Source organism: Streptopelia decaocto (genome assembly GCF_964273445.1).
Source record: "Streptopelia decaocto genome assembly, chromosome: 4".
Taxonomy (NCBI): Eukaryota; Metazoa; Chordata; class Aves; order Columbiformes; family Columbidae; genus Streptopelia; species Streptopelia decaocto.
In genome coordinates this window covers 2,099,157-2,122,068 of record NC_138658.1, presented here as the reverse complement: position 1 = coordinate 2,122,068, position 22,912 = coordinate 2,099,157, and the positions used below count along the sequence as shown (strand labels likewise).

The 22,912-nt window shown below is 39.4% G+C and overlaps 1 protein-coding gene across 2 annotated transcripts in view; it reads left to right on the top strand.

Annotated features, from left to right (window-relative positions):
• GRID2 (glutamate ionotropic receptor delta type subunit 2) overlaps nt 1-22,912 on the top strand; it is a gene marked incomplete at both ends in the record, with an annotated part of 552,228 nt that overhangs the window by 101,673 nt on the left and 427,643 nt on the right. For both annotated transcript variants that reach the window (XM_082050631.1, XM_082050630.1), the window contains one exon: nt 4,035-4,190. In XM_082050631.1, the coding sequence (XP_081906757.1) occupies nt 4,035-4,190 (156 nt within the window). The remainder of the gene's footprint in view (nt 1-4,034; nt 4,191-22,912) is intronic.

Here is a 22,912-nt window from a genome sequence, read left to right as displayed (position 1 = left end):
TTAGACCTTCATGAAAGTCCATTAAAAAAAATACAGTAGGCCTGATGCTTCTTTTGCTTGATCATTCTTATATCATCAGTAATCCAGAAATTCCACTGCAGATCCTCTGGTCTTAATGTGCTGCTTAAAGTGGACCTTCCATAGGTCTGTGTAGGTTTGGTGTTGACAAATACATTGTTAAGCTGATTATTTTAATTTTCTTTTATGTGTCTGATAGCTAGTTCAATTTCTTAAGCTTGTAAAAATAGGAGGTATCTGAAGTAGAAAGAACAATCCAGTTTGGCGGGCAGGGGGACGTTGCTTTTGCTGCAGAAGGAGCTGGCAAAGGTGTTCTCAGGTCTGCTGCCTCCTTCACCCTCATCATAGGAGCTGTGAAAGCCTTGAAAAATTAAAATGAACAAACAAGTGGAGTTTTGAACAATTTGAGCCTGGCCTAGATGCGCTGCAGTGCAGAGATCCCCGGGGTGCAGAGCGGGGAGCCCCTGGGGAGCAGACACATGGGGCTGATGGCTCCAGATGCCAAGGGCTGGAGCTGCCCTGAGCTGGAGCCCCACGGTGGCCCCACAGAACCAGCCGTGGTCCCCAGGGTTGGGGACTCGCCAGCCGAGCCCTGTCCCGCAGTGTGACGTGCGAGGTGGCTGAGGACACATCTGCTCCAAACTCTTGCTACAGAGGAGATGAAGGATTTCCACTCCCTTTGTGCTGCCGCAGCAAAAGCAAAGCTTGCTGTGCCTGTTCCAAAGGGTTTGTAAACCCTTTCTAGAGGGTTTGTAAAACCTTCTCAGCTTAAAAGAGAAACGCAAAGCATGTGTTCCCATTATTGACAAAATCAAGATGTGATTGCACATAATCAACGTAGAAACTTAACAGCAGCTTTAAATGTACTGCAAGTGAAATTGTAGGGTCCAGCTGTGTTAGCGCATGGTGAATACCGGGATAACCGGAGCTATATGTGCAAGGGAAAGTCTGTGTATATGACCTTAAAATCCCTACATGAGCGCAGCCAGACTTGCAGACATGGCAAGTCCCTCTTGTTCTTGTTGACAATAATTTTATTATATTATAATTTACCTTCTAAAGCTGTGTGTATACATTCAGTCAATCAGAAATTATAGTGCACAGTATAGCTAGGTATTTGCCATTATAGTTTAAAATTAATGGATTCTATAAAATTTTCCCAACCAGACACTCATCTGGCATAGAAATTACACGGGATTTTATTCTAAATTATATCTTGGGATCTCAAATATGGGTGTCATAGTGAAATATGGGGCGAAGTGTTTATTGCTTCTATTTGTGAGATAAGTGTGGATGATGTTACATAGTGAAAATCAAACTTCTGTGCTGAAATTGAACTGTGACCTCAGTTCACAATGGTGTTTAATCCACATGCTCCCCTCCTCTTTGAAACAAGGTATTTAATTTCCCGAGACTAATAGGGGGCATTGAGGTCCAGAAATGTCATGCTTTTGTAGTTAATAAAATTATAATACTTGAAAACTCTTCAAGCAGTGGACTTTGTCCTTCCGTAGTCAATGGAAAGATGAACATTGGTTTAAATATCTTCACGCTTCATCCTTTTGGTCATGATGTGTTTCTCTCCCATTTTTATATTTTCTGGCCTGATTCCAGTAGACTACACAAATGATTCTAGAAATAGCTGATAATATCTAATTTGGATTGTGTTTTTGTGTGTATGGGTCAGCAGGACAAGGGATCTTTGGAAAGCCTTTCTAATTATTTCTTTGGTACTTGGCGAACTTATTGAGTATTTGTATGATTTGGTCGGTATTCATTTAAATGGATGGATATCTGGTGCCACGGTAGAGTGTGAATGAGGTAGTTAAACACGAAGAATTCTCTGCTAAGCTACAGGACATTATTGATGCGCTGAGGGTCTTTTAAAAAGCCAGTAGAGAATTACATTTGTGCTGTCCTCATGCAGATTCTGAAATAAAGCTGAAAGTAATGACATGCTAATAAAACAGGAGGGGGAAACTGGTGCCAAGTAGTTGCTGTGTCAGCGTGTTGGCTCCTGATGCAATCACGGGAATACTCTTCGAGTATAGTTTGAAATGACATATTAAGCATGAGACCTGTTTCAGAGATGAGCAGTGGGAGAGGAAGAAAAACAGCATCTACTTTTGTATAAATGTGAAGACTTCTTGTCTTTGTAAATAGTTTTGTGGAATCATTTTTTAGAGAGTCAGTTTGTGGGGCTGTGTCATCATCATGGATATAGGTGTAACCCCAAAAAGAAACAAGTGTGGGTTTGGTTTGAACTGTTCTATGAGATTAGAAACAAATACGTTTTAAGGTGTATCCTTGAAAAAAGTTTTTTGTACCCTTACATGCTACCTGGATACACCAATAGTTGTCTTTGTGCAGAAGACATCGTTTGCAGCATCTTGCATACCAAGAATATCCTTGGCCATATCCAACTTTTCTTTATGAGCTAAATAAAACAAGGGAAATAGAAATGGGTGCGGGGGAGAAAATGAATGTTTTCATCTGAGATTTGCACAGAGATGACAGGTGAATGAGGTGGAGAGGTAAAGAACAGCTGTTCCAGATGGCAGCAGCTTCAGGAGGGAAAACGCTGGAGTCAAAGCGGTCAGGTTGTAGGAAGAGATGATGCTCATGTGGGATGAGTGGTGCTGGCAGGGAGATAAGTGGTGGAGGTCAATGGGAAAAGCAGATAAACACTCTATGAAGTTTCTTTCTCTTCAAGTAGCCATTTCATGTAAATGAATCTTTTTGTTGTTGTTCTTTTCAGCACTGATTGCAGGTATTTACCTGAAACAATCAGTGATCAGCATTTTCTTTGGCTGCCTCCACATAGGCTGCCTTAGTTGAGTTTTGTATTGACAACAGACACTCAACAATAAATAAACCTGGAAACTGATGAAGAAATTTCATAATGACTAAATACACGCTGCCCTAGTTGAGTTTTGTATTGACAACAGACACTCAATAAATAAACCTGGAAACTGATGAAGAAATTTCATAATGATTAAATACAGCTTTCAGAAGCCTGGTTTTCAATTATTCTTCCGTCTCTTCAATCTGCTGCCTGGAAAGGGAACTTTAAAGGTGCTTGAAAATCCAAACAGCCCGGATTTGAGGGTTGCAAACAATATAGTTATTCATAGGACCGCAACAGTGTGATCTGAGCCATGTCTGCATCAACAGTTCATACAGGAGGCAAATGAAAACAATGGGAAATTAGCGATAGTAAAAGTGACGCTATAATTTAAAAAAAGCAAATGAAACAAAAGCGGAAAGCTCTAGATTAGCCTTGGAGTTGTTTTTCAATGCAGGTGGGGAACTGGCGGTGTGAGGGTTGGACACCCTCGCTCTCCCAGCTCCTCTGGGTTTCATGTTTTGGGGAAAAGGCAGAACCGTCACTTTCTGTCGGATTTATAAAAGCAGGCTCTACTTTAATCAACCACTTAAACCGAATTTACTGTCTTCATGAGTCAGACAGTCAGCTGGAGTGGTTGTTGTACAAATCCAATAGGAATTAGACCTGAAATAGTTTTATATCAGCTGCTGACCTGGCTATGGATCATGGTTGTCAATTCTAACTCATTTTCCCAGTGCTGCTACTATTTTAGGCTATTTCTTACCTCATGTGAACTTTATACTTTTTAGTTTTTACTAGACATGATGTTAAATGTATATCTTAGCTTGTTGCATTCATTCAGTGTATTGAACAACACCTTTGGAAAGTTAATTAGTTAATTAGTTGGTCACATTCCTATACAGATAATTTGGTTTGTGCTTAAATAGATTTCGCCAATATTTTTAGCTTGAATCAATGTTTCTCTTCAGTTTTTGTCTTAAAGTATATCAAAATTGAGAAATTCTCTATATCGTGAAGTAGCTTCTGGGCTCTGTGTTGAGAGAACTGCTCTTCAGGAATAAGTGAAGGGATGATGTTATAGCATAAAATGTCTTTAGTGCTGATGATTAATACTTTGAGGATACTGCGGTTGAAAGATGCAAGGTGATTGTTTGTTTTTTTTCCCCAGGGGCAATTTTTGATGAATCTGCCAAAAAAGATGAGGAAGTTTTTCGAATGGCAGTTGCTGATCTCAACCAGAACGATGAAATCTTACAAACGGAGAAAATCACGTGTTCAGTGACGTTTGTGGATGGCAACAATCCGTTCCAAGCGGTTCAAGAAGGTAGGACATCCAAATAGAGCTCGTGCTGTTGTTTCTGCAGTGACTTGCAAAATACTACCCTGAGAGCTTCCTAGCTTTATGAGATATTTGTCATTTTTGCTGCCTTCTTTTTACACAGAATATCAAATATTGCATTTACTTTTGAATTTAGCTGCTACGGTTTGTGTTGGTGTAGTGACCTCAAACTATAAACTTTACTCTTATCCATTTTTATAAGTAAAGACTCTTGAAAAATTGTGGAGAAGTCGGTTTGCTTGCACCTTCCCTTCTTTGCAGACTGTTTTGAAGTTATTGTCAAACTGGTTGTCCTTACTTTATAACTTCTTAATACTACATTTTGGCTTAATGTCGTGCAGCTAACAGCACTTAGCTGGAAAAGAAAGGTTGTTGTGTGGATAACCTTTTCATCACATACACCTGCAAAAGTTACCTGTTTTATAGGAGGGATTAGAGATGACCCGATGACTCGGAAAGCCACCTGTGTCCAATACGATTTTGTACTCGGTCTGTCCTCTGTCATTCGGCAATTATTGGACAAGAGATGAGGATGTTGCTTTGGGCTCCTGTGATAGCTGTAGGATGATAACAGGGCTCAATATTTGAAATCCTTCTGAGCTGGATTAGTAAATCGCTGGTATGACTGAGCGCTTGTCTGGGAAGACAGCCATACAAAGTCTTTAGAAATAGGGCTTCAAGTTTGTTTCCTGAGCATTTGTTATTTCATTGCTTTTGTGGCACAATAACTTATGTCTGAGACACAGGTGGTGTTTGTTGGAGATATATTGTTAAACTTTTCTTAACAAGAAAACAAAATATTGATGAGTTTCTGTATCCTTGTTGGCTCTATTTTGACATTTGAGGTAGAACTTGAGGTTTAAGCAGCAAACTTGCACACGGTTGCACTGATACTAGTGAAGTCAAAGGTCAATAGGTGTTTTGCTTCAATGGGCTATTGGCAAGGCAATGTTGATGAAAAGGTCTTTAATGCTTATATGACAATTTTTTATTAGTGGCATTCAATTTAGGAATAGTTTTGTTAAATTTTACAGATGCATAGGCTTAGGTCATGAGGAGCCTCGCAGTTCAGGCTTCATAAGGCTGCAGCAGGAAAAAAAGTGATTTTGAAAGTATTCAAATCAGAATCAATTCAATCTATTTCAATCTGAAAAGGCCAGCATAAAACCGAAAGCTATCAGATACTTTTAGAATCCAGAGGGGGGGAAATGGGTGACATCCATCTTTTTTAGATACCTTCCACACTGATAACATTGAAGCTGTTTGTCCAGGATGGATAATGTGAGCTGATAATCTGTGAGTAATATTGATTGACACTCAAGAGGAGCATTTATCATTGTTTTAGAGCAGTAGCAAATTATTTCACAGAACAATGTTTTAAGCAAATTGTTTGTTTGTTTATTTGTAACTTCAAGAAAGCAGGACTGTCTAGGAAATCAGAACATTTCGAAGGAGTTAATGAGCTGATATTTCAATTTTCTATTACTTTTTTTTTTTGCAAAAGTTACATTAGTAATTTTGGAAAGTATCTTAGTGTAGTCAATATTTGAAATGTGAATGGAGTAGGTTTGACCTAAATTTTACTACTATACATTGTGGAGGGGAGTAGGGGGGAAGAAGGTCTGTTGTGATATTGATGAGTTCAAGTAGGTATTTGCCAGTAAGATCTGTTTCTTGTAGATGCACTAATATAAATGCCGAAATGCCCTATACTAAACACCAGAAAGAAAAAGATAATTAAACAGACTATTTCTGTATTCTGTATGTAATAGAAATACTAGAATGTGGCTAAATCTCATGTGTTTTAATGTGTATGGCATTTGTTATGCCCAAACTTGCCGTTTCCATGCCCTTTCCTTGGAAGCATAATAACAGTACTATGAGTCTGAGGTGCCATCGTCTCTCCGATCAGGTAAAGCCTGATGGGTATAAATTATATTATCTTTTATTATTCTATTCTGCTATTTATTTGTATTACTTTTTTAATATGTAAATTGCTTGAAGTTTGCTTTGGTTTGGTTCAATTTCTTTTTTTTAATGGTTTTGGCTTCTTTTCATCTTGTCCAAGCTACAGAATAGCCTTGAAAAACAAAGAGCTTTTCGTGTTTGCTAAAGTGTTAATTTTCAGGCATTAGAGCCATAATAACAACTTAAAATTGGTCTACGTTTGCCTAAAATGTGCCTCTCGGTGAACAGAAAAAGTTCGTAAAGAAACTTGCTTAGGATTTTGGATTTCCGAAAAGAACAAGTAATGAGCAAAGATCTGATAAAACAGTGTGTCTTTTATGACTTTTGTTTATTAGCAAAATTAACAAGTAATTCCCAAACAATGTAAACAGGAACACTCTGATGTTTAACATGGATTTTGGGGATGTAAAGATAATTAATTTCAGAGCATCAGCTGCTGTGAAGTACTTACTGTTCTTCCCTCCGCATCTGTTTTTAGAAATTATGGTGCCCTGAAATGTCTTCCATTTGTACCTTAGGGCATCTCATTAGCAGTTCTGATTGGAGCGGTGAGGCTGTATGGCGAAGCTGCGTGGCTTTACCGTAGGGGACCTGTGAATGACGTGCCCCATAATACCACTGGACGTACCCTCAGGGACAATTTATAGGCACGTTCCAGCATGTGGAAATAGGAGGTGAAATTGAGTTTCTTGAGGTTAGGGAAATTTTGGACAACGTCCTCAGACACACGGTGTGACCCGTGGGGTTGTCAACGTAGGGCCAGGAGTTGGGTCGATGATCGTGGTGGGTTCCTTCCAACTCAGGCCATTCTATGATGCTGCAGCCCAGTCGCTGAGATGTGCCCCCGAGACATGCACCTGTGGACATGTCCGACGTGGTATTTTGCTTCCTCTTTTCCCTTTCTTCTTCAATACAAAGTCTTTCACGATATTTTATAATACTTTTACGGCATATCTCAAAGTATTTGTGGCTTTGTGTAATTGGGGAAGAATATCGTGGCCGTGTGTGCATCGGAAAAGCAGGAATTTAAGTTGGCTTTGGGCAGCCAGTAAATGAAGTAGGAATAGGCAGTTTTGGCATGGTAGCAAGTTGGTATTTTAGTACTACAAGACGAGTAATTATGATTCCAGATCCATACTAGCGGCAATAATAAGATATCATAGTGTAAACTTCCTTTCTTGTGAGACTTCAGTTTACAGCCATGTTTAAGAAGGAGTGGGATAGGCCTCCGAAAGGTCTTGAGTTCTACAAGAGACTTAAACTATCATTACTTTGGGGAAGTTGCGTTTCTATATTACTTTTTAACAGACCTGGAAATTTGGTTGAAATAAGCACATCTCTTCTTTCTCGTTTGTCAGAAAATCATTGTGTTCTCTTTCTCTTTTGTTATTCTTTCGCTTATTTCAATATACTCATCATTAAAGCCCAAATTTTATGGTTCAAAGCCTGCTATTTCCTCTAATCCTTAATTTCTCATTAATAACATGATCATATGGTTGCTGAATGGCTAATATGAAATATACTGTGCTTTTTTTGTGGGATTCTCTGCTGAGTTACCTTGGTAGACAGACTACCACATATCTATTTCAATCCACTACTAATGATTCTCTGAACCCTCCTTGTCTTCTAAACACTTTTCCACAAAGTCATACTCTTGAAATACTATTTATTTGGAGGAAGATGTTTTCCATTGATGCAGGTATAGTTGTCTGCCACAATTCCTATCTCAAGGCAAGTGGAGGGAGCGGGAGCTTTGGTACCTTGAACCAGAGGTAACACTGTAGGGTCCTAGGAGATCCATATTTCCATATTTTAAATCTCATAGAAAACATTTTATTTGGTGCTGAGATATATATATATATATATATATATATATATATATATATATATATATATATATATATATACACACATATATATATATAATTTATTTATTTTTTTTTTTAAATCCTGCACCTTTCTCCTGCCTTGTTTTTTGATAGTATCACATTTTATGTGTCTGAAATAATGTGTAGTAATCCAACGTTTACTTCTATAGGCTCCCTATACTGCATGGCAAATAGATTTGACTAAAGCTCTTTGAAATCTGCGTGTTTGGCAAGTTTTCCTATTGTGATCATACATACATGGGGTTTTTTGTTTTGTTATGTTTTGGTGGTTTTTTTAAAGCAACCTTTTTGTCATTCAGGTTGGTCACCAGTGTGCTCACAGACACCAACCCAAGCTTTCGTAATGGCTTTTGAAAGCTTATTGTGATCAGTGAAGTAAATAAGGCAGTGAGTCATAACTAAATGGGATTCGGCTGTGGAGTAGCAGCGGTTTGTAGGGCAGCAATATGTATGAAGGTCACATGCAGGATTTTATTCAAGCAAAGTTTTATGATCAGAAATTATGGCCTGATGGATACATCTGCTTTGGCCTTTGGGACTAGATGGATATAATAAGATTGTCCTTTCTCATTTCTCTGATTGCTGTAGAAAGCTGTTTAAAGCCACAGATTTCATGGGCTGCTAAACTTTCTTTTACGTTATGCCACTTATTTCTTGAAATTTCTCAGCCTTCCTTGTGCTGTTTATTAACCAGTACATGTTCAGTTTGAGATTAAACCTTGACAGGGCTGCACTTTTTAACTACCCTTCCATTTCATTCCAGGTTTGCTCTCTTATTTCCCAATAAAATGGATTTTGCTGTGAAATGATATTACTAGGGAAAAAAAAGTCAACTAGGATTTATACTATAAAAAGTTAAGGGAGAAGAGGAGCAGAAGCATTTTGATAGTGATAAAAAAACTCCGCTGTAAAATCAGAAACTCCTGGAAATGTTTGCAACTGCAAATTGCTTGTATCATCAGTGCTTCAGGAAATATGGCCAAAAAAACCTCTTTTGAATTACTTCTCCTCTGCACATCCGTATAATGTACCCGCAGCGGTGGCACCGTGCCCTGTTCTCATAGCGCTGGGTGACAAGCCCGATACACGGGCTTTGTTCTCATTTCAGCCCTGCTAACCCCACAAAATCAATCAGATCTCCAGTTTGCATAAATGCGCCACAGGGTATCCAAGTGTTGGCAGCTGAAGAAGCAAGTTCTAAACAGCCCTGGTGATAAAATCGTGACAGTTGGGAAGACAGTGGTTGCATGGAGATCAGGGCGAAGGGAAGAGTGAGCATTGACTCAACTACACAAGGGACACGTGGTAGAGACACAGTTTAGGAGGAGTAGGATGCATATTTAACACATTTTCAGCAACAATTTCCAAGCTGTTGTGACCTTTCCTTAGCTGGAAGTAATCTACCTAGAGCGTAGTGCAAACTGTACACGATTCATTTTGAATAAGGCCTCATAGTGTTACAGGAGTTACAGTAATAGCAAGACTTCCACTGCTCTCCAGTCTCTGGATTTTGGGCTCCAGTGTTTCCTAGTTCCTAATTATTTTTGTAGTAATGTTTTCTTCAATTGCAAGACAACTGCCGTTATCTTTGTTTCCAGTTTGAAAGCAAACTGTCAGCTGTATTAAACATTCAAATACTTGGAAAAAAAGGAGAAAATCCTTTATTTTCATCTAAAAAAAATCTAAAACAAATTAAAACAACAATCAGTCCATCAGGAATGGATTTCTCCAAGGCAGTTTAAGTAATGTGAGAAACACAGTCTGAAGAAAAGTGCAAACCTCTGCAGTCCTTAATATTCCCAGATGGCAAATCTAAAGAATTTAAAGTACAGATATTAGTGCTTCTGAAGAGCCTTTTCTGAAGGATGGTTTCCAAATTGCTAAGGAGGGGGGGGGGTTATGAGGAGAATAGCCAAGATCCTGCCATCTTTAAGGTGCTGTTATCTGTGCTTTCTCACAGAAGTACCTGAACCCCTCGGAACATCTGCTTTATGACTGCCGCGCATCTTTGCTGTGGTTTCAGGAAAGAATACGAGTGTTTCTATGGAAACCACTTTTCTCCAGGTGAGCGGGAGACGCAGCAACATCCCACTGTTGTACTCGGCTGCATCTCGGCGTTCAGGTGCCACGATGCGGCTGGAGATGTTTCTGTAGGACCACACGGCAAAACGAGGACTAGCGTTTCAGACGTGACCCCGCTACCCTTCTGCCATCTTCTTTTCCTGCTGCTTTCTCCCGACTTTAAAGCAGCAGGAGTGATTTTCCTAACACTGTTGTCAGTTGCCAAAGTTTGGCTCAATGTTGATTGTTATGGCAGATTTTGACATTTCTATCAGAGCTTCCGCGTTCAAATGACAGACAGGAATTTTAGTAGGCTTGAAAGAATTTTCTTCCCAGGCTTTTGCTTAAAAAGCATGGGAATGAGGCAGGATGTTCATCTCTTTATCTCTCTTTAAAAAGTTGAACGAATAAATAGCTGGACAAGTCTGATGCCCTTTGGTGGAGTGCAGAATCAATTGTATGACATTCCACTAGGAGTAGCTAGATCTGCTGGTATTCCCTACTTCTTACTCTTTCAATCCAGATTGGATTCTTTCTGCTTTTGCAATGCGCGTATTTCCACTTGCAGGTCGCAAGCATCCGATCTATGTTTTCATCCATTAAACACGGCGCTTCAGTTTGCTGGGCTAATGTGCTCTGACACGCTGCTAGTGGTTTACTTTTAAGAGAGCTATACAAATTGTGATGTGATTAAATAATATCAGTAGTACATTTAAATGTTTAAAGCCACTGTGCCTGAAGGCTTTTGGGGGTATCTTAACAAACAGAATTATCAAGACGAGGCAAATGAGAGATGCTTCATCTTCCTAGCTGCCACTTATTTAGCTAGCACCCTAGGCTATCAGTCCTCCAAAGTAATCTCCTTAAATAAGTAATGGACACCCTGTGCAGATTTCCTCCCTGTCTTTTTGTGAAGCAACGTCCACTAAAATCACTGCAGCAGTCAATCATCCCTGGCCAGCCCGAAATGTCTATTCCCAGACAGGCCTCCCAGCAGGTTGTGGCGACCACCGAGCAATAAACCGCTGCGCTCTGATGTTTTCTGTTATACGGGTCGTCCTGAGCGCTCTCAGAAAATAGTGCGAGTTTGAGCTTTTGCTTTTCCTGACTAAATTACCTGAATTAAGCGCAAGTCACTAAGTCTTTGTTTCACCTGACGGTTCAGGTACAAATACTTAATCTGACTGCGTACAGAGCAGTATTTGATATATGCGTCTATATCTGTGCTTGTCTAAAAGTCAATGCAATTAATTTTAATTAGTTAATTGCTTAATTAATTAAATTCTTCCTTTAGAGCCCTCCTCGCTCTTCTTCTTCCCCTTCTCAAATACCTTTTGTTTCATTTACAGGCTTTTTAAGCTGTTGTTGTAATCTTTTAGCTCTTTGGGTACAGGCTGTTTTCTTACTGATCTGTATTTGAAGCAATTGGGTATTTATGTGATGCAAATAGTTTTAAACATCCTCCTCTCTGTGTATGTAATAAGAGACAAAATGTACTTCATGGAGGATGGTAGTGTTTTAAAAATCTAATGCTGGTAATGAGGAAATGAGCTGTGACACTCTGGAGGTGCAGCCTGAAGGGAATTATGAAGGTCATTCTCTTAGATGGGGAAATTAATTATATTTTAGCTAGGTTCCCTGTTACTTAGACCCTTTATATTGTACGCTATCAAGTAATTTTGACTAAATATCAATTTATGGATAAGTCTGAGCAAAAGAGAGCAGTTACAAGTAGAGATTTTGAAACTAGGCAGTGTTTTATTAAAACACTAATCGTATCCGAAAACCATAACCTTTATGTGATCTTTTTGAAAGGGTGGCTGCTGTTGGGTTTTAATGCTCACTCCACTCGACTGTTGCTGTACCTTTAGCTTCTGTGATTACTGGACCTTCTGATTTTATTCTTTTTCTCCTCAAAATCCAATCTTTTGCAATTCTTTATGGTGCAAGAGTCCTGAGATGAGACCAAGGCGGTGGGAAGGATGCGTCTGTTGAGCGGAGCGCTTGCAGGGGGAGATGCAGCAGGTAGTGTTGATGGTAATCAGAAAACACTCTGGCACCGTTTACTCTGAGCCTGGAATAGGCACGAGAGCTTTGCAGAGCCTCTTGTGTGCTGTTGACACATGAGTGACTTTGGGCTTGGGAGCTTTATATAGGAATATAAAGCACTAACTCATGGGACTTAACATCCCATGGAAATCAAGCACCTGCTTGAAGGCTTTCCTCAATAGGGACGTGCTTAAGCAATCCCAAATCTGTGGCTTAATTTTCTTTGGCAGCTGGCATTCATTATTTTGTTTAGTTAAGAGCATATTTTATCCAGAAACTTGTAGATCTCAGTGGTGTTTTCACACCCTACCCCTCTGGTTGCCCGAATGGCTGTGCCAGGTGGCTGCAGCTCCTATTGCTTGAAGCAGAAAATGTGGCTGCAGGTCCGGTGATACCTGGACAAAAGGAAGTTTGAAGTCACAATGAACCTTCCAGAGTGCCAGGCCACAAAAAGCAGGTAAACAAGTAAAAGCTTACAGAGGTTTTGCTTCTGACTCTGTTTCATGACAAGAGGATTATGATGTACTAGGCTTGGGTCATCACAAAGTATGAGAAAGCTGCACTCAGAAATTGCAGTTTCGTGTTACAGGTAAACAATTTGTGTTCATCCCATCCCTTTGTGACCTGGTGCAGGAAGGGAAGCCAGCAAGAAGCTACTTTCTTTTTCAAAAATGTGATGTCTCTGGTGTGGAACCTGAAGAAGAAAGAATTGCAGCCTGAGGGTCTCACTTGTGATGCCACAGAACTTATGCAAAATGAACTAATTTATTTTCCTTGTAAGTATTTACCAAACAAGAGTAAACTATATCATTCTCAGCTCTAAAAGGCATTTGTGTATCCTGGTTCTTTTGTAATGGGAAATGAAAGAAACCTTTAGAAAAACATGAAATGCACCCACTTGTCATGAGTTTGCATATTAAGTCTAATGTAGCTTCTACCGAGGACACTTAAATTCAATTTATAGAATTGAAAAGGTATCTCCCACAATGGGGAGGGTATAGCTTTTTGATTGGTGTATAGATATGAAGGGTTTAAGGCTAATTGTCCATCTCTCACTTTCAAGATAGGACCTGAGTAGAACCCCATGGCTGTGAGCTCTGCAGGAAGGCTGAACTGGGCCATGGCAAGAAAGGAATGGGCTTCTTGTTCAGCTAATACAAGGAATCTGAGGATATTTCTTCATATCAGTCACCTGTATAAATTCTTGGTATTTATACTTAGCCATGCATTAATTGAAAATAAAGTACTGCAATTAGAAAAAGAAATCTACAAGAATAGTTTTGGGGAGAGATGTGTGTGAGTATGCACAGGATATTAACTCGTGATAAAATTCTTCTGGTTACCAAGGCTACAAAACATACCTGATGGCATCTTCAAATGCATCAATAATCTTCTCCGTTAAACCTATCATTTCAGCAGCAACTTGAGCACTCGAAATAGGCATTTCTTAAAGCTTTACCTGGCATAAAAAATACTTGGCAGAAGTATCTGTTGTGCAGAGCCATTACATCTGGCAGGTGGAATATATATATATATGTAGATAGAATAGATTGCAGTTTTGGAAATATCAGACTTAGGGAAAAGTAAAATATGATTCCCGAGTTGTATGTTACGCATGGATGAAGGTAAACTTTGCAATGGTTACCTGCTTTTGATAGCTTGCCTGTCAGCTCTTCTAGATCTCATTCAAAGTCTGCAATCCGATGATTTCTTAAATTGAATCTGGAGATGAAGCAACATGGAAGTTAAACGTAATGTTTTGTATTTGCTATAGAATTATATAGAGCATAAGTGTTTAAGTGTAAATTTCAGCACTTTGTACCCAGATAAATTCATTTGTGTTAAGCTAGGATATGAACTGAAAAGGGGAATAACTATTTCTAATCAGATCTTTTTGTGATCTCTTGTGGTCTGCAAGGGCTGCTGCCTGTGAACGTTGTCCATGAAAATATTTACTTAGGAATAGCTATTTTGGAATAAATTACCATGCAGGTCGAATCTAAGACATACAAAGTTCAGACCTTCTGAGACGAAGATTTGCCTGAATTTATAGGGGGGAAAAAACCCAAAGCAAAACCAACTAAAAAAAACCCAAACCATTCCTTACTGTTGAGGACACTTTGGTTTTCTTGCTGCTTAATATTGTCATGCGTGTAAACAACTTATTTGATTTGGAGAAGGTGGAAGAAAAAGGGTCAGGAGGGGGCAGAGGGAAACATCTTAATGTTCCTGGGGGTGGTATTTTCCTGTCTTTGGCTTTGGTGTTTTATTTTGCTCTCTGCCTATGCAAGATAAGGGTTTGGACAGCATTTAGTTTTCTGCAGAATAAGTAATTTATGTAAGATTTACTTACAGACAAACTGTCTTGTGATCTTACCAGGAGCTGCTCTAGGGAGAGTTGTCATTTCACACAGTTTTGCCTCTCTGGGTAAATAGCGGTTTATACAAAACCTAATTTTGGAATTTTCTAAAATATATCACGAAATATATATTTAGTCATCAGCGTACCTGCACTGTATCTCAGCCTTATACTGTTATCAGGCTGATTGGTACCGGTTCTAACCTGTCCTCAAATTCTTTATCACCTCTATAATTTGTCATTATTCTCTTTGTGCTGGTTGGTATCACAGTGGGAGCCCTATAGTTACGTGCTTGGCCTCCTTCATTATTGCAATAGTAACATTTTTAGTGTTGCAGAAAAGGTCCACTATTTCAAATTTCAAAATTGAGTGCCGGCACAATAGCAATTATTTCCGCAGCTGACTTGTAACGTTCTTGGATAACAGGCATTTAGCTTGATTGACTTGAAAGCGTTTCTCCTTGATGAATGAGATTGTTTCCAGAAATTATGTAAACAGATACTGACAATGCATCCTCAGTGCTGTTTTTCCCCACTCTTTGTAGCAGCCCAGCCTTCTTATCTGATTACCCTTGAAAGGCACCACACCTGAGCAGCAAGAATTTGACATCCCTGAGCGCCATGGATATGTTCCATTCCCTTCACCCACTTATGTGGCATCGCATTCTGGTTGTTTTCAATAGCTGTACAAACAAATTAAGTCTGTACATTCCAACTCAAACTATGAATACAGGATAGACAAGACCAAGTTTATTGCCTGATTCACTTTTTGCTCCTTGCTCTGCATTATTGTAAGAGGGCAAGAGAGCTTCATGTTTTATTCACTTAATATAATGCATATTTAATTTGCATTTTTAATGTTTTCGAAGGTGAAGGATAACAACTTCAGCAGCGCTGAACATGGTGATTTAATTGGTTGTAGGGCAATCCTAAGATGCTCAGAAATGGCTTCATTGGGAGATCTTGCAGAGCCTTAAACAAGCGTATCAGTCAAAAGCTCACCTGGATTAAACTGTCACCCCCACCCCGTGGAGGAACGGGGAGCTCAAACTGTGCAGCCGCTGCCTTTTCATTTCAAATGTTTCCAGGAAGAGAAACAAAACCTAAAGGGATGAATAAAGGCTACCAGGGCTTGCTAACCGTGGCTGAATGCTTCCTCTAATTTCTCTGTCACTGGAAGCGGTTGAGGTTATAATTTTGAAGTTATTACTTCTGTGCCTGAGAAATGGAGGGACAAAAAACAGCCCGTATGAAAAGGGAGCGTGTAAAGTTGATGACAGTGAAATTTATGTCTCCTAATCCAACATCTGCCTGCAGGATCTGGGCTTCTAAGACGGCATTTTTTTCCCTGTGTGGATTGCATGTTGTGAAAGATACCACAGATAAGATGAAACAAATACACCCTGGGACTTCTGATGCCTTTTGATATGTTCTTCCTGACTTGAAGTGATGGGGACAATTCTATCAAGCAAAAGAATCTGCATTCCCCAAATTAGATGCTGAGGTGAAAATATTTTCAACCAGCTAATAAATGTTCTGAAGTTTGGACTCGGATAGAAAAATCTCTTAAATTAAAGCAATTAAAGTTGTCCCAAAGAGATTATTTATCTACGGTGTGTAATTGTACCGCTAACATTTTCTCAAGCTGTGATTACCAAAACAGAGATCACTTTAAGAAGAAATTAGGTACTGTTTTTACAGTGTTTCTTTAATAGGGCTGAGCGCTTGCTTTTTTGTACATCTGGTAACATTGGTGGGAGATCTGAGCCTCCGTTTGCTTAAAAAGATGCGTGTCAGCAAAGCTGGTGTCCCAGTACTGGATGCATCCCCACCAAAGGCACTGAATATGCTTTCTTCTTCCAAGCCTGCTTCTACATCTTCATTCCAATTTATAGTTCTAGACTAGCACATAATATCGAGTTTACTGTTTTCATCTTTTCTCTAAAGCTTGAATTCTTTTGAAGGTTCCTGAAATGCAAGATTATTTTAGTGTGAAGTTGATCATTACAACCTTTAGCCAAAGGGTCTAAAGCAAAATTTTTGACATGAAGTAGGTGAATCTTTCCAGGATTCCTGCCTGCTTCTATACTGATATATCTTCTTTATTGTTTTTATCCTTCTGTGTATATTTTTTTTAGTCTTTGGAAGCTAGAATCATGAATATACTCATTATTACTTATCTGAAGTTGACCCATTCTGTACAATGTGCAGGAGGCTGGCGTTTTGTTCATTAACTTTCTCCTTGTTAGGCAGATTTTTTAGGCTGCTTAACTGTAACATATTTGACATGAGAATCACCAGAACCAAGCGTTGGTGCGTTGTGACTCACCCAATCAAATGCCCTTGTACCTCCTCTCACCCCCTCATCAGCCAAAATATACACATAGAACGGGTCAGGGGACGATTTCATTGAAAACACTAATTTCAAATTAGGTCACGGTAATTTCAGCAGCATCAAGCCACAGCATTTGTAAGACAGCTCAATTCTGTATGAAATACTGTTTAGATAGAGGTTATTAATTACCAGCTTCCGTTTAGTTGATGGCAACGTGCCAAGAAAGCACTCAGGGGCCTCCCTGTTCACCCATCCATCCGCAGGACTAAGTTGAAGTCAACTCTGGCGCTTGGCTTTAGTCAACTCAAGTATTTGGCTTTAGAGGAGAAAACTTGGAAGAAATTTGTCTGCCAGGCTTTTAAATTCTTTCAATTATTCTTTCTGTTAATACCATGAAATCTGCGGCATCATTTTTAGTGTCAGGATTTAGATAGAGAGGGAGGAGAGAAAATTGATTGGGAATTGTATTAGTACTGTTGTGTCATCCCACCTACTAGCAATTGTTACAATTATTATTACAGGTACATTAGTAATAAGCTGCAGTCAAAGCTGTCTACAGTTGTGGCTGTTTCCTAAGTCACTGATCTCTTTTGAAAGTTATTTAATTTTTATTGCCTATTCAGTTATAATTTCTTCTGCCCATCACTCTTCCCTTTCCTTTCCCCAAAGAATATTTGTCTTTGCAAGACATTACCATACAGCGCAATATATTTTTCTCTACTAACAAGGTATGAAGGCCCGCTGGAAATTGTATTATTACAGCATATGCAGCACAATAACCTATTCAAAAATACGAAGAGGAAATCAAAGGAGAGTGAATTTATTTTCATTACACTTACGCCATTTGACATTTGTAATTCTTTATGCGACGAACTGGTGCTTTCAGATGAAGAGCAGCCGGTGTGTAATTCATTTGTGCGCACTGCAGCGCGGGGCTGTGGAGGAACAGCGGGATGCTCCACCGAGTAACTCCGCAACACAAGGGATAACTTCCTCCTGTTAACTCCTGCGTCGCACTGGGAAGAGCATCCCCCGGTTAAATGGGGGCTGACTGACATAGTGCTGCTTGAACTGTGCCTTTCTTTTATTTTTTAATTGAACTGTACAACAAGAGGCCTGAAGGGCACCATGCAGAGACAGTTAACACTTGTGCAAAGGGATTTCTGTGTTTGTAGTTGGAAGAATAATTCAGAGTCTGAAGCATTGGTTTAAAAACTGGCGTTAGTGAATGTCGCAGTCGTGTTTAAAGCAAGCGGCAGACTCCTACGTGGTATTCTGGCAAAAGGCAGCCAGCGTTAGGCTCTTTCATTCGTGATATAGGTTTTTTCCCCTGAGATTACCCTTCTCAGTTATAACCAAAGAGCTCTCTGACAAATTGTCTAGGTACAAATGCAGTTTTACAGGAGATTTTATGATTTTTGAAACATTTTTAGAAGATGGTGTTGTAAGGCCTCAAGCAGAAGCTCTTAAAGCAAGAAGCTTTAACGTTATGTATTATTAAATAACTATAACACGTAGAGAGAGCTGTGTGAAGAGCGGTTACTGAGAATTGTCCCCAAAGCTGCCTACAGTCTCGGCACTAAATAATTTCTTGTCCTTTTTTTGCATATTTTATTTCTGTGTTTTTAAGATATCAGCGTGCATTTATGCACCACAATGTATATAAACAAAATGCAAGACTGCAGCCAACAGGAGGCTTAGCAACACTTTGTAATGCTTGATTTGTGTATTTAGATGTTACTTCTTTGTCATACGTATATCAGTAGTGCTTTAAGCCACTTTTCCAGCTAAGTTTTTACTTGGACAGATTTGTGTGAGTTCGACACAGAGTAAGAGGAATTTATTTCCATAAGGAACTGTAGGACTGGAGATGAGAAGTTCTCATCTGCCGGAACAGTTCTGCCCGTGCTTTCACTGCAGATCCACAGACCGAATAAGCTCCGCACCCCTGGGAAAGAACCGAACCCAAAGCTTGAGATGTATAACAACTTTCTGTGAATGAGTGACATTCAGGATATCATTAAATGTAACTGCAGGCAACTTTCTGTTATCTCACTCTTCCAGCGCAACAGTTTTAGGCTAAAGGAACATATTTTATGACACCTTCCCACCGCATGATACTCCTACGCTGAAGGAGCTGCTGTTTCCTTTCATCTCATCACTTCATTCATTGCTCTATGTGCTTGTAGGAAGACTTCATGTTCGACTTGGTACGCGTATACCTGGCAGCGCAGGGCAAGCATCTGAAGATACAAAGAGCTGACGGAAACGGAAAAGTTTCCTAATATTCTCCCTATAGAGAGAGAGAAGGCGAGAAAATAGCTATGATGTGGACAAGTGGAAAGAATTGCAGAAGAGGTTCTGGCAATCACGTCTTGATTGCAGCAATGGTATATTAATAAAGCGGTGACTGATGAGAAACTGTTAAGAATGCCTATTGTGTTTCCATCTTCAACATCTATGAGTAATGTTTTTTGTCCCTCTACTAAGGTACAAATGTCCGGTGTCCTGACATAGCTACATGCCATGCTGCCAGAATTTACGTTACTGGGACGAAGGTAATACCAACATGATGCTAAAGCAAGAACGTCCAAAGCGTTGTAGAGATTGATGCCTCAGCTCTAGCAGCATCTTGGCAGCAGATGTGAATGCAGGAAAAATGCCGGTCAACACCGGTATTTGCTGCACGTGGCTTCCTGTGCTCCCCAAGCTCCTCTTGATTTCCGGGTCCCCATGAGCTGCTGTTTTGCTCCATGTCTTTCTCCTCCAAACTCTGGCTCTTCTTGCCTGCTCTGGACTTTGTGTGTTTGACTCAGTTAATTCTATTTGTCTACCTTTTTTGTCTTCCCATTACTCTTTATCTGAAATTCAAGAGCAAAAGCCAAATTGTTTGAAGGAACAAACGGAGATCATCTTGTCATCCCTACGTTTTTAGCTAGAATAAGAATTATGCCTCCTCAAGTCTGTAAAGCATTCCGGTATATTACCAAATAGTGTGGGTGTTTTTTTTTCATCTGCAGGTGGATGGATATTGAATTAGACAAAATGATCTCTGAACAGTCTTTTTTTTTTTGGTACCGTATAAGGTTTAGGTTGTATTTGAGATCCTATTTGATGAGACAGGCTGTTCAGAGAGAAGTAGATCATGTGGGCTTTACTGATGTGTAAAAACTGGTTTCTTCCTTTTCTGCTTGTAGTATAATAGTCAGAGGGGAATTTGTTAATGGTTCCAGGAGAGTGATATTGCTGGGTTAGTCACAGGGACATGAAATAGAAAACATTTTTTGCCTGACCAAATGGATGTCTTTCATGCTTGTACGTCTGTTCCACTAATACCTACTGGGGAATTCAACAAATATTTTATTAGGAGGACCATAGAAGTCTACTCAGCCAGCCTATTCTATCAGACTTGTTTGATGTGTTGTTAATGAGCGTGTGCTTATTCTCATTGTCTGGTTTGTTGTTAAGATGATCATCCTCTTTCCTCATAATCATTATAATTGGAAACAATGAGTCTTTACATCCGCACTGATAAGTTTTCATGGTGATTTTAGAAGTCTAATTTAAGGAACCATCTATTTTGGAGTGTAGGGGTTTCTTAATTAAACACAGGCTTGGGCTTTTTTCTTGTCAGAGACAACATCAAGCACTGTTACGGGCATGTAGAACGATTGAGGTTTAATTGTGGAATGAGATAAACATGCATAAAATCCGATTTCAATTGTTATTGACCTTCCATATATTTCAATGAGATAATTTATGCCTACGTACAGATGAGTGGGTCAATTGGAGAGCAATTTGTACCATCTTCTGAGGGATCGGATCTTGCTGGAGAAGCTGACAGACTGCAGACATCAACCATTCCAGCCTTTAGCATGGTAATAAGAAAACCTTCGTTAATGGACTGACTGGATTTGTTCTTTATTGGTTATCGCCATCCGTCTGGAAGCACAAATACAGTTAATGCACGATGCCAGACTTCATTTAAGCAAGCTAACAGTAGAGCTTAAAAATAGAGTGGGAAGACTTATTCTCTCCCAGTTTGGTGGGTGACTTGAAATCCCTTTGTGAAATACATCTATTTTGTATATGGTTTTTTTTGGTTGGTTTGTCTATTGAACAGTGGCCATGTTTCTAAACTGTGATGAGCTCTCCCAGCACTGCTTAAATAACATTCTGGCAGTGTTCTATTTGGAGCAGGAAAACCTGGGGCACAGTGCTGCAATGGGTATAGATTTCACAGTTACGGGGATTCTGAAGGCAAGAGCTTTCATTTTTATTCTGCTCTTACACTTGGCAGCTTTTAGCGTTATGCCTATTAACTTTTATAGATGTCATACATTTTTATGTTAATGCTGCAGCTTTGAGTATAGTGAGAAAGCTCAACTTCTGCTCATCAAACTAGCGTACAAGGAAAATTATGAAGCTTCAAAATGGTTAAAAAGCTTGCTTTTATTGTTTAATGTCAATTTATTGCCGGTGTTTTTTTTATGGCAAAGAGGGGTGGGTTTTTTGGAGCATATCAGGACTAGCAGAACTTCACACCTGTTTAGTGGAAGGATTTATACTTTATTTTTGTAGGTGTCGGCACTGGCAATTTCAATTTTGCTGAGGCTCGCGCCAGATTTCACAGTGAGGTTCTGAAAAGCACCTGTGTTTCTGCGGAGCTTCTTTTCATCACCGGGGAATGAGTATTCTGGCAGTTGTGCCTTTGCAAAGCGCCGCACCAAAGAGTATAAAGCCTCGTTTTCTTTACTACAGCTAGAGGCAAGTTTCTCATTTCATACAAAACTTTATGTGATTCTTTCAAGGGAAAGCACCATTTGTAGTGTAAGCTTCTGTATCCCAGAAATAATTGAGAGCCAAACTGTATTAGAAATCTTCCAGCAGCATGAAGTCGCCAGCAAACCATGGAGAGAAAGACAAATGAGTCCACCTCTGTTGGGCCGGGAGAACTCCTGGCACAAAGGAGATTCCACCAGCAGGAGGACGGTTCTGTAACTTATTGTCCTTTTATATGTAGCTTCCTTGGCGAAGTTTCTTCCACTGACCGCCACTGTTTCCTCGCTTAGCAGGTCTGTTTCTCCCATTATTCTGATACAGAAAGTCTTGGACACTGTGCTTTGGTTTTGAGTCAGTTTAGAGTTTGTTGGGTTCTATATTGTTTTTCTAGAGAGAGAGAAGATAGGTGAAAATTTTGGTTACGATTTCTTGACCTACGTGAAAAGATGCTAAGAAGAAACAGTATTTGCTTCCTTCTTTTGTTTGGCAAGTTGCGTATCCAGCCTTGTTTCCAGGAAAATGTCCATATTTACAAACAGATGTCCATCAGATTCAGGGAGGTACCGAGTGGAACGCAGTGCAGTGCAAGATTTGCCTGTAGAAGTATCGTAGCAGTATTTTGCTTTCAGTTTAATGTTTTACAAGTATAAAGTTAGTGTTTGTTGTGAACAACTTTCTGTTCTACCTTGCCCATTCAACTTCAGACCATAGAACAAGTGGAGAACTTAACTTTAGTTTTAGCCATCCCTTTTGGCAGTCTGCATGGAGACTTTAGATTAGTTTGCTTTGCAACCAACAAAGCACCAAAGACAGGAGCCTTTTGCTATCAAATAAATTAATAAAGTGGCTTATTTATCATATTATTAGGTAGGAATCAGAATATGTTTCTATCTTAGAAAGATGCAAGAAGCAATTAGAGGCTGCTGTACTAACATATATCTTTTATATATATATATATTAAAGAAAAAACCTTTATTTGGGAGTTGATATGTGCTCGACCTGAATGACATTTCTGGGCAAGTCGACCTGTCCAGAATCATCCCAATCAAGGGCAGGTTGGGTGAAAATCTCAGTTCTAGATTTTCAGATCAGAAGACAACCGGCACTGACTGTTTCTTTTTGGAAACTTGTATGGTACCTTTATTTTCTTGCAAAAGCAAACTTGGCAATTACAATCATCTCTAGGGAAAGCACTTCAGGTGTTCCTTTGAATTGTTGAGATTGGTGGTGGGATACTTTTTTGTTTCTTTGTGGATGTTTGAGG